Here is a 13644-nt window from a genome sequence, read left to right on the forward strand (position 1 = left end):
AATTTGTTTTACCATTTTTTGTTCCACCTCCTTGTTCGATGGCAAGTGACTTGTGAAAGGATTAGTGGCCCTTTAAGTGGGTAACAGCAGGCATGTTTATGCACCGCAGTAATTGGATCTTGGAAAAATACCCCATTTGCTCCACATAAATTATGAATTTGGTTGATTTATCCCAAATTTACAAGTACATTAAGCATAAAAAGTAAATCTACTTTGTTCCTCAATTTTCCTTCACCACAGAATATATTTCTTCTAAAAAGAATAGTCTGTTACTCATCCTAAATATTACTATTGATGATAAAAATACATTTTGTGCGAAACACGTTTTTAGTCTTTTTTTGTTTGTGTTTTTGTTCTTTTGCCCTCCTTGATTTTACTGTCCACAAACGTTTAAGAAATTCATTTTTGTACATTTATGGATATCCCTGTGTGATTTGCTGGTTTCGGCTGGCACAACTATTTGGTTTTATGAATACAGACTGAAAAGTAAAAAAATAGTCTGCCTAAAAAATATTTTTTTTAAATGAAAAACAGATATTTTATTTCTAGGATTAGTAGGAGAGAATGTGTCTAACACTTTAATACATAGTACTTAATACTAGTTCAGATTAATTTTATATTGTTTGTTGTGTTTTATTATTTATACCTATTTTCTTCTGTAAATTTCACTCTGATTTAAAATTACTACTGTTGCAGACATCCAAGAAATGTAGTGATTTGGTTGACAATAAAACAAATTCAGAATTTGCGGGGAAAAAAGTTATGAATATTTCAACACTGATTTAGATTATACAACAGAATACAAGATTTCCTTACAAAAGCTACAATATATATAGAATGAACATATGCTATAATGTTCTTCTCATGCATGACTGTAACATTTATTTTATTTTAGGATTGGCTAAAGATGACACAATATTCTGGAGTATAATGGTTTGGCACTTATTCATCTAAGGGATTCCTAGAGCAATCCCTTGTTTTGGAGAAGGTAATGTACTTATGGTTTATGAATGAAGCCATCATACATGACCAAAAAGGAATCATAAAACAATAGTAAAGTGTATTTTTTCACAATTAATATAATAAAATGCAAAAAAGGGCACCTTAGCGCCCAAAAGAACAAATCTTTAATTTAAACCTCTTACCGAGATCGAGGGATGTTTTCTGAACTTTCTCTCCACCAAACATCTGAAAGCATTGCCTCGGGACTGGATCTTTTCCCATATCTTACAAGAAAAATAGAGATAAATATCACTGTTTTAAATAAGTTCAGGATATGTTTGCATCACTTATTTCTAGATATAGAAATATATAGATGCAAGAATAACTGGAGAGTGTTGACACACCAGCCCCTATTCATTATGGCACTGAGTCGGTAAAATAAAATGCAACAAATAGACTCAGCATTATGTTGATAACACTAGCTTTAAATTCTTAAATTAGCTCCAAATAGTAGATTTATAAGCTTATAATAACCATACAATATATTTGCTTTCAAATTGTTATCAAGTGCAGTTCGCGGTTAAATAGTTTAACTAATTTGTGAATACTTTAGTTTTAATCGCTGTTATTACTAATAGCACATGGAGTGGAAATTTATGAAATATGCTAAACATACTGAAATACGCAAAGATTTCCCAGATGATAAAGGAGTATAAGAGAACCTTTTCATACTATTTGCTCTGGCGGCATGCATTTGGGGATTTGAGGGATTATTTTATTGTAAGAGGCAGTAGAGCTGATTTCAAATTAGCACGTAAAGGTATGATGGCTGATCATTAATATGGAGTTTTTACAGAACTGTGCGAATGTATTCAAAGTAATTAAATACCCTTCAGAACAAAAACTCCCCGTAGATTCAAACTACATTAACAATTTAAAACTGTAAGAATCAATGTACCCTTCAGAAAACTAATCAGTTGGAAATTCCAGAGAAGGACAGAAGTTTTAATGAATATTGAGAATTCCATTCTTTGTTTAATAAATAAAAGTGTATATGTGTATATATATATATATATATGTATATATATATATATATATATATATATATATATATATATATATATATATATATATCTATAGTACAATGACATTGACTTAATAGTAGACTGGCAATGTAGTAAAGAAGTAAAAAAAGGGTGCTAAGTTGTATAGCTATAGGCGTTATTAGTAGAAAGAGGAAGGCGTTTATACCACTCTACAGACATCTGTTCAGATCTCACACAGAGTTTTATGTATAGTACCTGGGACCTCATCTCTAAAATAGATATTCTGAAGAGAGTTCAGAGAAGAACTACTAAAATGGTGACTGGTTAGCCGGCTAAAAAGGAAAAAACACATCAAGCACCAGTTATAATAAAAGCACCATCAGTTTTCATCAATTATAATTTAAGATATAAAGAAAAAATGTACATAAATTCCAGATTTATGTTTAAATTCAGTTTTGTACAAAGATGCAGAAGAATTTTTGATGTTATTGTTTTTGCTACTTATAGAAATATACAAAGGATAATTACAGTTATGCACTGTAGTTTGTCAAATCTACAAATTACATCCTGTGGCTACATTATAGCAGCTGCGGAACATTCCTGGCTCCATTTAAGTTAATATATCAATTAAACATGCAAATTATTGCTTTTGTGGGATAATGAGCCTGCAAAATATATAGCTTCAAAAACGACATGGCTTGACATGTCTATTATTTATTCAATCAACCAATTACCAGTCTGTGAAATAACGTTCTTTCACTGTATAGCCAGTTGACACGTATAGGAAATACAGCTTTGCTTGTATGGTTATATAGGTGCGAAATTGAAATAAGTGACACTTTAGCTAAGTCAGTGCCAAACAAGCAGTTGGGTAATGACATGGGCAACTTTTAATATATATCTTTTGGGGTATCTATTTATTTTGTCTAGTAATATTTTTCTGTGAGTTGGTGTAACATCCTAAATTACATTTTAATAAACGTATATGTGGACAGGGGTGTGAGCAATGCATCACGTAACGCCTGTGACACTAAATAAAGCAGCTTTAAGCATTAATGTGATTCAACCTTTATGTTAGGAAGCACTGCCACAACACATACTTTCCCTCTGTGTTCTGAAAATGAGACTGCATATTTATCTAGGAGCTAAAGTCCTTAGGGAACGATAAGCTTCCACCGGGCTGTTCTGCCAGCATGTTTCTCTCCATGATGGGTTCCCTGTAGCTCTGAAAAAGGCTTAGTTTAAAGTTAGAGATTATTTCTCACCATGCCTTGAGCTTTCAGGCAATTCTAAATTTTCCAGTGTGTGCCATTTCCCTCTGTATTCTTTAATCAAGTCATACCAGCATTTTGTGAATACTGTCACAACGCATTCCGCTGAAAACCTATGTGACTTTGTCTCATCAGTTCACTGTGATTAACTCTGAACACCTCTGATGCAATTTATTTTCTACCATAGCTCTTCAGCAATATATATATATATCTATAGATATTTATATATATATAGATAGATAGATAGATAGATAGATAGATATCTATCTATCTATCTATCTATCTATCTATCTATCTATATATATATATATATATCTATATTAAAGATTAAAAAAAATATTAAAGCTTTGGCTATAGTTTCAGTTGTGTTACACCAAGTAACTCAAATACATCTTGGAGCAAAATTTTGATCTTGAAACAATGAGAAAAATAATACATTTTGTCACTGAAAACAGCATCTATACAAATATAAAAAACACAGCTGAACTGATGTAGGCACACAATGCAATTTTAAATACCCACTGCATTCTTAACTCTTGAATCATGCAAATATAGGAAGGTTTTTGGGAACAATGATATATATTATATGACCTTTCTTCATTGATTGTATTTGTTTCTATTTGTGTTTTCTCAGTGTACTTTGCTGATGATGATAAAGATGCCAGTATTCATAAATATATATTCACATTGAGTAGGTATGGCCATATGAACGCCTACTATCATAACTTTGAAAAAAGTTTGGAAAAATAAAAAAATAGAAGCGGGTCCGGAAATATTTTGGTAGACCGATGTCATGATTCCAAAATGGAATGGACTTTTCCTACCTCTGTCTTGTTATAAGGTTGATATAGTGCCTCAGTGCAGAGTAATATTTGGCCATGTCTTCTGCCGGTGCGTCTTCACCTGGATTATCTGGTTTTGAAGGGTAAGCCTCTGCAAATGTTCCCAGGCATAAGACATACAGACATACAGTCAGTGCCGACATCCACAACCTCATGCTTCCCTGCATCTGAAAATAAATATCAGGACATATCCATTATTGCCACCCAGATAGCACCTTATCAAAATCAAATCAAAAAGAGTAAAGAAAAAGGGGAAATGTATTTTGTTTTCTGTGTGTGTCTAATTTAGCATTCTAAAACATGTACAAATAATGCTTTAATTTCTTGTTTCAGGGTTTGCATTTTTACATTTGTCTGAAAAACTACACTTCTCTCAATCATTTTGTAAAAATTCTTGTGACCCCGTCATCAATACAACAGTTTCTTTTGCAATAATGTAGAATGACTTAAACATGTAAAAAATATATATTTTTTATAAAACAAAGCAGAACGCAACTAAATAATGTTCTTTTCATCATTTTAGTTTATCTTAAAGATTGAAGCTAAAAAAGGCAAGTGTGTAGAAATTCCTGTGTCTGTTTGTTTCATGCGTGAAATAAGGAGCATAACATTTGAATAAACGACAAACTAAAAGACTTACACGGCATAAGCATACAATACAATAGAATGGAATACAGTTAAAAGTTTATCAAATTGCTTTCAGGACCACGGAGAGCTCTAGTGAGCTATTAAAATAAAGTAATGACCCAAGCAGTTGAACAGTAAGATGAAGACAATAGTACTTACGTTGGTTTCTGTAGATCGCAGTACACTAATTTCTTTTTTTCTTCAGAGTCTGCTTGCTTTCCCTTTTTCTGCCACTCTCTCTTTTTTTGTCTTCACGGTAATTAGGATTAATCTGGCTTTACTTGTTCTCCGTGATCACCAGCTTTTGTCGTATCTCTGCCATGCTGTGGCTTTTATACTCTTCCTCAGTTGCAGGAGGGGCCTGGGGTAATCATGCCTTAGTGACTCCAAGTCATAGATCTCCTCCCTGCATTGAGGAAGACCCACGTCACAAATAAGTTAGACCTGAGTGACAAGGGTCATGTGGAAAGGAGGGAGATTTGCGTCTTATATTTTTAAGATGTCAAAGGAGTTGTGTGAGATAAAGGAAAAAATGATACGTGTCAAATATATGTAAAACATGCTGAAATACAAAAATCTGTAGTATTATAGTCTTAACATATAGTAGTAGGTACTGTAAATAATAATGTGTTCTTATTCCTTCTTTCTTTTAATGTTAGTTGTAGCTGAGTCTTTTTCTTTTTTCTTTTACAATTTTCAATTTCTTAGTTATTTCAAGATGCCAGTGTAATTTGTGCCCCCCCCCCCGCTTTAATCATTAGCATTTCACACAGCTGCAAGAGATAAAAACCTATTACTTTTGCATAGCTCACACAAACTTGCACATATAGACTATGACGAGCCTCTGACTCATCAGACCTAAACTAGAATATTTCAACTAGGAAAATGATTAATTCTGAACTCTGTGGTGGACCAGGAGTAAGGATGTCGAAACCGTTTATAGATTACATCAGTATAGAATTCCTTGTGTGAAGGTGTCTTTGAGCCACATAGAAGGTTCTAATCATGTTGATGGGATCAAAGGCTATGTTCTTCAAATAGACCTGCCTCATGCTATATGTCAAGACTTAAAAACCTGAAGCTATTAAACATTTATTACGCACTTTATGCACATGCAGTTGAAGATAGTGTTGTTCCCTTATTCATACATGTCTGTATCTATGCTAAATACATGTTTGTAGCATAAACATCCCTTTAATTTTGACAGTTTTTCAATCAGCATTTCTAAAACAGGAAGTTAAATATTTGATTAAAAAATCTTTAGGCCATAACCTCAATTGATCGTAGTCCTCTATATCTTGCATTCTACCCATTATAAAATATAACAGTTGTCCAAAGTTGCTCTAAATGTGGCATCCATTTTTCTGGTTCACCTGTTTTATTGTATTTGCAATATCACATTTGCACTAACATTTATTTTCACTCCTGCTGAGAAAATGATATATCCCAGCATGCAACTACCCAAAGCTCAATGGGGTTTATTCACTATAAATCTGAGTGCTCAGTTAAGTATTAACTTCTTTGCGTTCACAAAGCAACTTGTATATTCATAGACAAGTTGATTGTGAGTAGATGCAGATGCACGGGACTATAAGTTTTGAAAGTTGCATGTCTTTGACTGTAACTGGTAGAACTAAACTTAAAACACCATGCCACATCCATCTCACCATTCCATGTCCTGTGGGATGAAGGGTGTTAAGTAAGAACTGTAAAAAAAAAAGAGTAATACATACTACAAGTGCCCTAGATAGAGTTGTATGAGGCTCATCCTATAAATCATTTGGGTGCCTGGAGGGTGGACATTGAAAACACTTTTCCTTTACCTTTCAATGTAATCAACAGTTGTCAAGCAATGCCCCTGAGTCTTCATGTTTGGTCCATGGAAAAGGGCCATCATAAAACTAAAATACTATATGTGCTTGGTCATGACAGTGGAACGGAAATGGTGCTGTGTTGCTTAAGAGCTTGTTTACATACTCCCACTTGCATTAAGCCTCAATTTAATTGCACTTTGAGGATTGTTTAATGGAAGTGTAAATATGAGTTAACAGTAGTGAATATGTGAATAGGACATTTAGTCAAACCTGTGACCTTGCAGATTCAAACTTGCATATACTACCAACTTGCATACAAGTACCCAATAGTGTCTTTCAACATGTAGGATAAAATCCATTTTAAAAATGCTGGTTGGGAGATCTCCCTCCTCATGAAGGACCCTGCAACAGCTGAGCCAGTCCAGGAATGTGGCAAGGCATATAGAAGGCTTATCTTGCCAGTAGTGGTCATATATAAGCGAGAAAAAGAAGCTGGACTTTGAGGAAAGAGGGGGAAAAGGCACAGGCTGTGAGGAGAGGAAGAGACTGGGGTTGTGAAGGCAGGGGAAAAGGGTGAGGGTGTGTGGAGAGAGAGCGGGAGAGTGGAGAAAAGAAGCTGAGCGTTTGAGGAGGGAATATGAAAAAAAGTCTGACAGTTCATTTCATATTGAATTTTAGAGACTAAGATGTTAAGATGACACATCTGCCACAAACCATCGAGTTTTAAAGTGCAGTTGTCGTGAAATAATAAAGTATCAATTTAAAAGAAGAATGAGATAAACTATTATCTTTGTAGAAAAGAAATGTTACTCTAGGCTAAGGTTTCTAGCCTGAAGAATACTAGCATACAGACATGCAGGGCATTTGGGGATGAAATGCATTTTTGGCATGGTTAGGTGCATTGCTAGTAATACAGGGTCTTTTCATGGTAACAAATGTATAGTTTAAATTTGGCTTCTGCCCTAAAGCAGATAGTTTTATGGATGATACTTTGTGGCTCTGGTATAAGTTAAAAAAATAAGGAATAGATTTCTAAAAACCATGGTTTGTAATGATAATGTACTAGCGTACAGTACATGCTGTATCATAAGATTATATAAGCACAAAATATCAGGTGAAAATATGTTATTTCATTAGAAGTTCTGAAAGAATATAAAGCAAACACATTCATGTAAAGTACAAATAATCATTGAAAAGCTTTTATACATTTGTTTTAACAGAAAGAGTGGTGAAAACACAAACTCTTCTAAACCGAATGGCATGAAAAAAAATAATCAAAAATGTCACTCAAAGGCCAAGCAATATTATTGGGATTGCATGAATATGTTCTATGCTTTAAGATAGTAAGCTATTTGCAGTATGGGTTCAATAAAACTGTATGAAAATATAATATTAAAAGGAATACTTACCTGTTTTTAAAGTAACATTGATAAATAGCAGATAAGACTTAACATGAAAGTAGTTCTCACTTCTCAAAAAATGTTTTCATGTTGTGTATCTCATTACCAAAAGAACGCCAGGTACTTTAATTGGGGGTTGGGAGTTCTGGTATGTAAAGGACCATATTTACAGAACCTAGGAATTTGTAAAGCTTTTCCCAAAGAAGACAACTTCACTAAACCTTAAAGGAAAACTGTCAGAGCTGTTAGCATGAATAAATATTTTAATTAAAGCTACTTATAGATTAGAAACATAGAATTTTATGGCAGATAAAAACTATTCAGCAGATCTAGCCTGCCCGTTTGCCCACATTAAATACTCACTCCTTTATCAGTACTTGGTCTCATCTTAAATTCAGGATAGACATTTGCCCATCACGTGCATCTTTAAACTGTTTTTTTTACTGTGTGATATGGGTCTGCTATAGATTTAGATGTTACACGAAGATTCTTGGTGTTGTGTGTCTTCGTATACGTTTTGCCGCCACCATGTTCATATGTTCGGTATTCGACTGAACAACAAAAACGCACGCTTCGTGTTCATTTTCATGTTCGCCTGAATACGAATGCACAAGTCTAGTATAAAGTTTAATGCCTGGTTACACTGCAATTTGTAGTCATAAGCTACTCTCCAGGTTTTACATGGAGACTCCGGGTGAAGCGCCATTTTTCTGGGTCTCCAGGTCATGGCCCATTTTTCACTCCTCTCCTATAGCCATTTCCTCCCACCCCCATATAAATCTAAAACGGTTGGGGAAAGCTCTGCCCACTGATGGCATGACCACAGCCATGAACATATTTACCTTTGCGTTTCATTATGTTGGCCCCGCCCACCAACATATACATACCCGCAGAGAGAAGGCTATAGGGAACCGGAGCCTGGAAGTTTCCAGGTATGGCCATACATTAGAGTGACTACAATTTACTTCTGCCATTCAGGGACACACTTTGAAGCGGATGAGATTACACACAGAGGCGTATAATATAAGATATATATATATATATATATATATCACATACACACTGATTCACATAGGCACACCCATGTTGATTTCGGATTAAATAATGTATTTGTATTATAATATATATTCAGATAATTAACCTCTCTATTACCAGACATGAGCAGATTCAGAGAATTAACCCCTCTTTTACCAGACATTACACACAAGGACTCACAAAAACAGACAAACACAGTCACATACACCTGATATTGGCTGCAGCTTACACTAAGCTCGGTGTTAAGGAGGGACTCAGCCTACCAGGAGAGGTTTCTGAACTCTCAGCCAATCAGCAAGATTGGCCTCTCCTGTTAAGAAGAGTTAAGAAGCCTCTCCTGATTGACTGAGACTTCCTTCACTCAGAATTCTCATTCTGCCCAGGACTCAGGACTTAAAGTCCCATAATGGGACTGTTCTGGGCCATCCGGGACCTACCTTTGTTGTTGTGTTTGCAATTGTTTGATATCAATGAGAGCAGCGCATGTTTGTGTATTGTTTGAAGAAAAGATCAAAAGGTTAAACAATAAAGACAATTGTTCACAGCCTTCTGTGCTTATATTTACCAAGGGTGCCAATATTTGTGGAGGGCACTGGACATGAAAATGGAAAATATTTATTGACACTAAATGAACTGGCAATTTTCTAAATCAATTCCAAAATAAAAAAAAAATATGCTTTGAAAGAGATTTTAAGGAAAAGCATTTTAGTGAAATAGAAATCCAATTTGCCACAGAAAAAAATAAGTTCCATGTACTTGTGAGATTATTTTTTATCGTAGATACGTAGCTGTAATGGAAAAGACCAGAATGAGGATCAAGAATCATATGCAGGATAACAAAGGAAATAGAGACAAACATTTGTCTCTTGGCATTCAAACAATCACTCACGTGGAACAAGTGTACATAGAAAAGAAGCCTTCTAATTAAAATGTCTTGTATGGCTGCAGACTAATAAATTGAATAATAGAAATGATATATTGTTTTGGTGTTTAATTAATTTATAATGAACTTTCTTTACACTTCAATTTAAAGTATTGGTTGTTTTGAGTTGCAGTCATTGAATGCCAAATGTTTTTTGTAAAGTTGAAAAGAGAAAAATTCATCAAGTTTAATGTTTCCAAAAATTCATTCATTCATTCATGCTCACACAGACTTATACGTACACGTTCATGCTCACACATGCTTATGCATACACATTCATGCCCGCACACACTTATACCTACTCATATACTTATACATACACATTCACGCTCACATACAAATATACATAAGCGTTCACACTCACACACACTTATACATAGACATGCATAACTCCTCCCAACTGCACCCCCTTACCTCTCCTGCTGCTTTCGGTCCGGGGATGGTCGAACATGTACGAGCAGCCACAGTTTCACCGCAGGGTGACGTAACACTGCGTTCCTGTCTCCTCATGCCAGTTCCTAATTGTTTAGGATTGTTTAGCCCTTCCGACCTGGACCTGTTTTTAGGAAGAATATAGTTTTATGGGGTTAACTTGAAATATGACACCCCTACTGTATCTCACATGATACATGGGCCTAGTAAAGTGGTCTGTCAAAGTCTGAAAATTGAAATGCGCATGTTCCAATTTTGACCCACAACATCTGAGAAATATGAGTTACCCATACATGTGGGATATTGTTGTGTTGCCAAATACAAATCAAGAACTATTTTTTTCACATATCAACTCAGAAAAACCCATGGTGAAACTGCAAAGTGGATGTGAAAAATGCTTTCTTTTTTTTGTTACACCAAATCTGAAAGGTGCTGGTGTGAAATCAGCTGCATAGAGCATGCCAATATTCCCCTAATTGGATTCCCTATAAATAAACAGTCGAACTCACAAGATCCACTGCACATAGAACCATGTGCAAAACGTGTCTGAGAACGATATAGAAGACTCCTCAGTGCCCGGGATCTGTATGTCTCACAAGGGTTTTTGGCGCTTGGATGCCACTGAAAAAAGGCAGAGGAACCGAAAGGAGACATACAGACCCCGGGCACCGTGGAGTAGAGGACTGCAGGACCCGCCAAAGAAACTTGCAGGCGGTCTTGCTGGTGTTACGGGCGGTCAGGCACTGTACCTGCGGGTCCCAGTAATCCCGCGCAGTCCCGCAAGGCTGCCTTCGCGCTGCTCCCTTACAGTGTCTCCTCTCTTCCTCCACCCAGGAACAAAACAGAGTCACGTGATGTGATGTCACTTCTCGTGACTCCGCCTTGTTCCTGGGCAGAGCAAGAGAAGAGACGCTGTGAGGGAGAAACTCGAGGGAAGCCTTGCGGGACTGCGCGGGAAATCTGCAGTTCAGGTAAGGAAGTGGGCGTGATTGGCCACAAATGTGGTGGGAGCGGGCGGGATTGACCACAAATGAGGCGGGATTGGGCAAAAAATCAGTCCCTTGCAGGGCTCTACCGTGGAGTCTTCCCAGGCACATTTTGCACATGGTTCTATGTGCAGTGAATCTTTTGAGTTTATTATTTATTTATTTATTTATACTATACATACCTGAAAGAATATACCACACCATTAGTGCTGTTTTTCTTTTTGTTGTCACACCTAGACATGGAGGATACTGAGAAGGGCATGAATATTTCGGCACTATTGTAAGTGCAATATGCACCACACATTGGTCCGTTTGCCACTACAGTCTATACTATTGTTGTTGTTCTTGTGTTTTCTTTTTGTCTTACATGAGCGCCCATGAATAGATTTTGTGTTTGTACTTTACAACATTTGGAGAGGGTTGTTTCTAAGGTGGCAGCTGTAAACAACAAAGGGAAGTATTTACCATTTAAAAATATTTGACATATTATCTTTTGAACACTAATTTTATTTTATTTTGGGTTATCCAGTTCTCTTTTATTGCTCACTTTTAGCTCTATAAATATGTAGTTTTATGGGGTTAATATAAAATATGTGACCTCCATTGTGTCTCAAGTGAGACGTGGACCCAGTAAAGCTATCTGTCAAAATGTCAAGTTTTAACTAAAATGCACATGTTCCAGTCCTGACTGCACAATGTTTTAGTTTTTCTAGCTATTGTGGCCCAACTACTTCCAACATATTGCGTTATTTTAAAAATCTAGTTTGGAAAAAATAAATAGAAATACTAGGCATATGAGGTGTTTCCAAAATCAGCACAACTACCTAACTAAATTGTGTTCTTTTTGTTTCATTTGCACTGGCTATAAATAGTTTTTATAGGTGAAACAGTGGGCTTTTCTTCTTATTTTTTTAAATTATTTTTGTCATACTGAATGAAATGGTTCTTTGCGTAGTACACCTTTACTACCTGTTTACTTTTATACGCGTTTTTTTATGTTCTATAGGGTAATGTAATGTTTAATCTATGTTTTTTTTTATTTTACAGTCTATATTGTAATAATATAACCTTCCTTGGCTGAATCCTTGTATGAACCCAGAAGGCACTTTGTGAGCCTCCCACAAATTCTGTTACTAATGGATATTACGTCTATTCCATTTGTAAAATATATGTCACGAGAATAACAAATGACCGTTACACTTATTACTGATAACCAGATTTATTAAAGACCCTATTTTCAAAATGGCTGCAATTTATATCAGTCAACTACCTGCCTCTGGCTACTCTGAATTATATATATTTTTAATATGAATAAGCCCTAAACTTATATACCTAAAGTAACCAGATATTTATCAAGCATGTTGCAATGTGTAATTTATTTATGTACGTAAACATTACCTGGAACTAAAGTAAAGCATAACCATTCTTCTAAAATGCAATCCAAACTATAAGATTATGTGAAGGAGATGGTTTTTGGGAAAAAAAATATAATGTGCATAGAATTCGTATTTCTTATTTTTTGTTACAAAACAACTGTGCTTTTCTAGGCAATGGTTGCTTACATTTGTAAAATACAGCATATAATTGTGGGGATAAATAGTAGACTTGTGCATTTGGAGTCATAAGTATTGCAAATGTTCTTAATTTTGGCAAATTCTGAGATTCGTATGAAGCAACAAATACAAGGAAAAAAGCTCAGAATTCTCGTCCAATCAATGTTGGCCGTTTTACTCATACTCTCTCGACCACTTCCGCTTATGCATCCACATCTTCTTGTTCTTTATCTTCTCTCTTCTGTTGTCTGTATTTCCTCTTCTCTCTTGTATCTTCTATCTTCGTCCACATCTCTGCAGATGTAACCTGGCATGAACTTCTGCCAGAATGGCGTCGCTTCTTATGACAACCTCTCCCCCTTTTGGGGAGAACATCACCAAACCGCCACCTTTTTGGTGGAAGTTGACCTTAGGGAAAAATGGCAGTGCCTTCTGTGATGTCCTCTCACCCGACTGGAGGATTGGACATAACCTAGCATGAACTTGGGGCAGAGAACGGCACGTTTTGGTAGAAGTTCACCTTAGGGAGCAGCCATTCTGGCGGAAGTCCGTGGCAGGTTATGTCGGATTCCCCAGTCGAATGAGAGGACTTCAGTGTAAGTGAACTGTCTTATGGTGAACTTCTTCCTCTGAAGTGCTGCCATTTGGCAGATAGAAGATAAAAGAGAGAGGATAAAGGATGAGGAACAAGAAGATGCCAAAGGGGTCAGAAGAGAAGGTAAGGAACCGTTTAGAGAGGGTGTCGGAGAGAGAGAGTAAACGATATGCACCTGG

At 35.9% G+C, this 13644-nt stretch overlaps 1 protein-coding gene across 1 annotated transcript; it reads right to left on the reverse strand.

Annotated features, from left to right (window-relative positions):
- Positions 1-1141: 1141 nt before the first annotated feature.
- LOC149300831 (pro-neuropeptide Y) lies at positions 1142-4268 on the reverse strand. Its single transcript, XM_089484901.1, has 2 exons — positions 4084-4268; positions 1142-1226 (listed from the first exon to the last, which is right to left on the reverse strand). The coding sequence occupies exons 1-2, from the start codon at positions 4266-4268 to the stop codon at positions 1142-1144; spliced, it is 270 nt and encodes an 89-aa protein (XP_089341027.1).
- Between the last annotated feature and the right edge of the window lie 9376 nt (positions 4269-13644).

This window comes from Sceloporus occidentalis, unplaced genomic scaffold, assembly GCF_023333645.1.
Source record: "Sceloporus occidentalis isolate IW3139 unplaced genomic scaffold, rSceOcc1.0.p SCAF_23, whole genome shotgun sequence".
Classification (NCBI taxonomy): Eukaryota; Metazoa; Chordata; class Lepidosauria; order Squamata; family Phrynosomatidae; genus Sceloporus; species Sceloporus occidentalis.

What these genes read in the sequence shown, in the direction of transcription:
- LOC149300831 (XM_089484901.1), bottom strand. Translation starts at nt 4,268, where the DNA reads ATGCAGGGAAGCATGAGGTTGTGGATGTCGGCACTGACTGTATGTCTG. An exon ending in AACCTTATAACAAGACAGAG is followed by an intron (nt 1,227 to 4,083) that starts GTAGGAAAAGTC and finishes TTTTCTTGTAAG; the next exon opens with ATATGGGAAAAGATCCAGTC.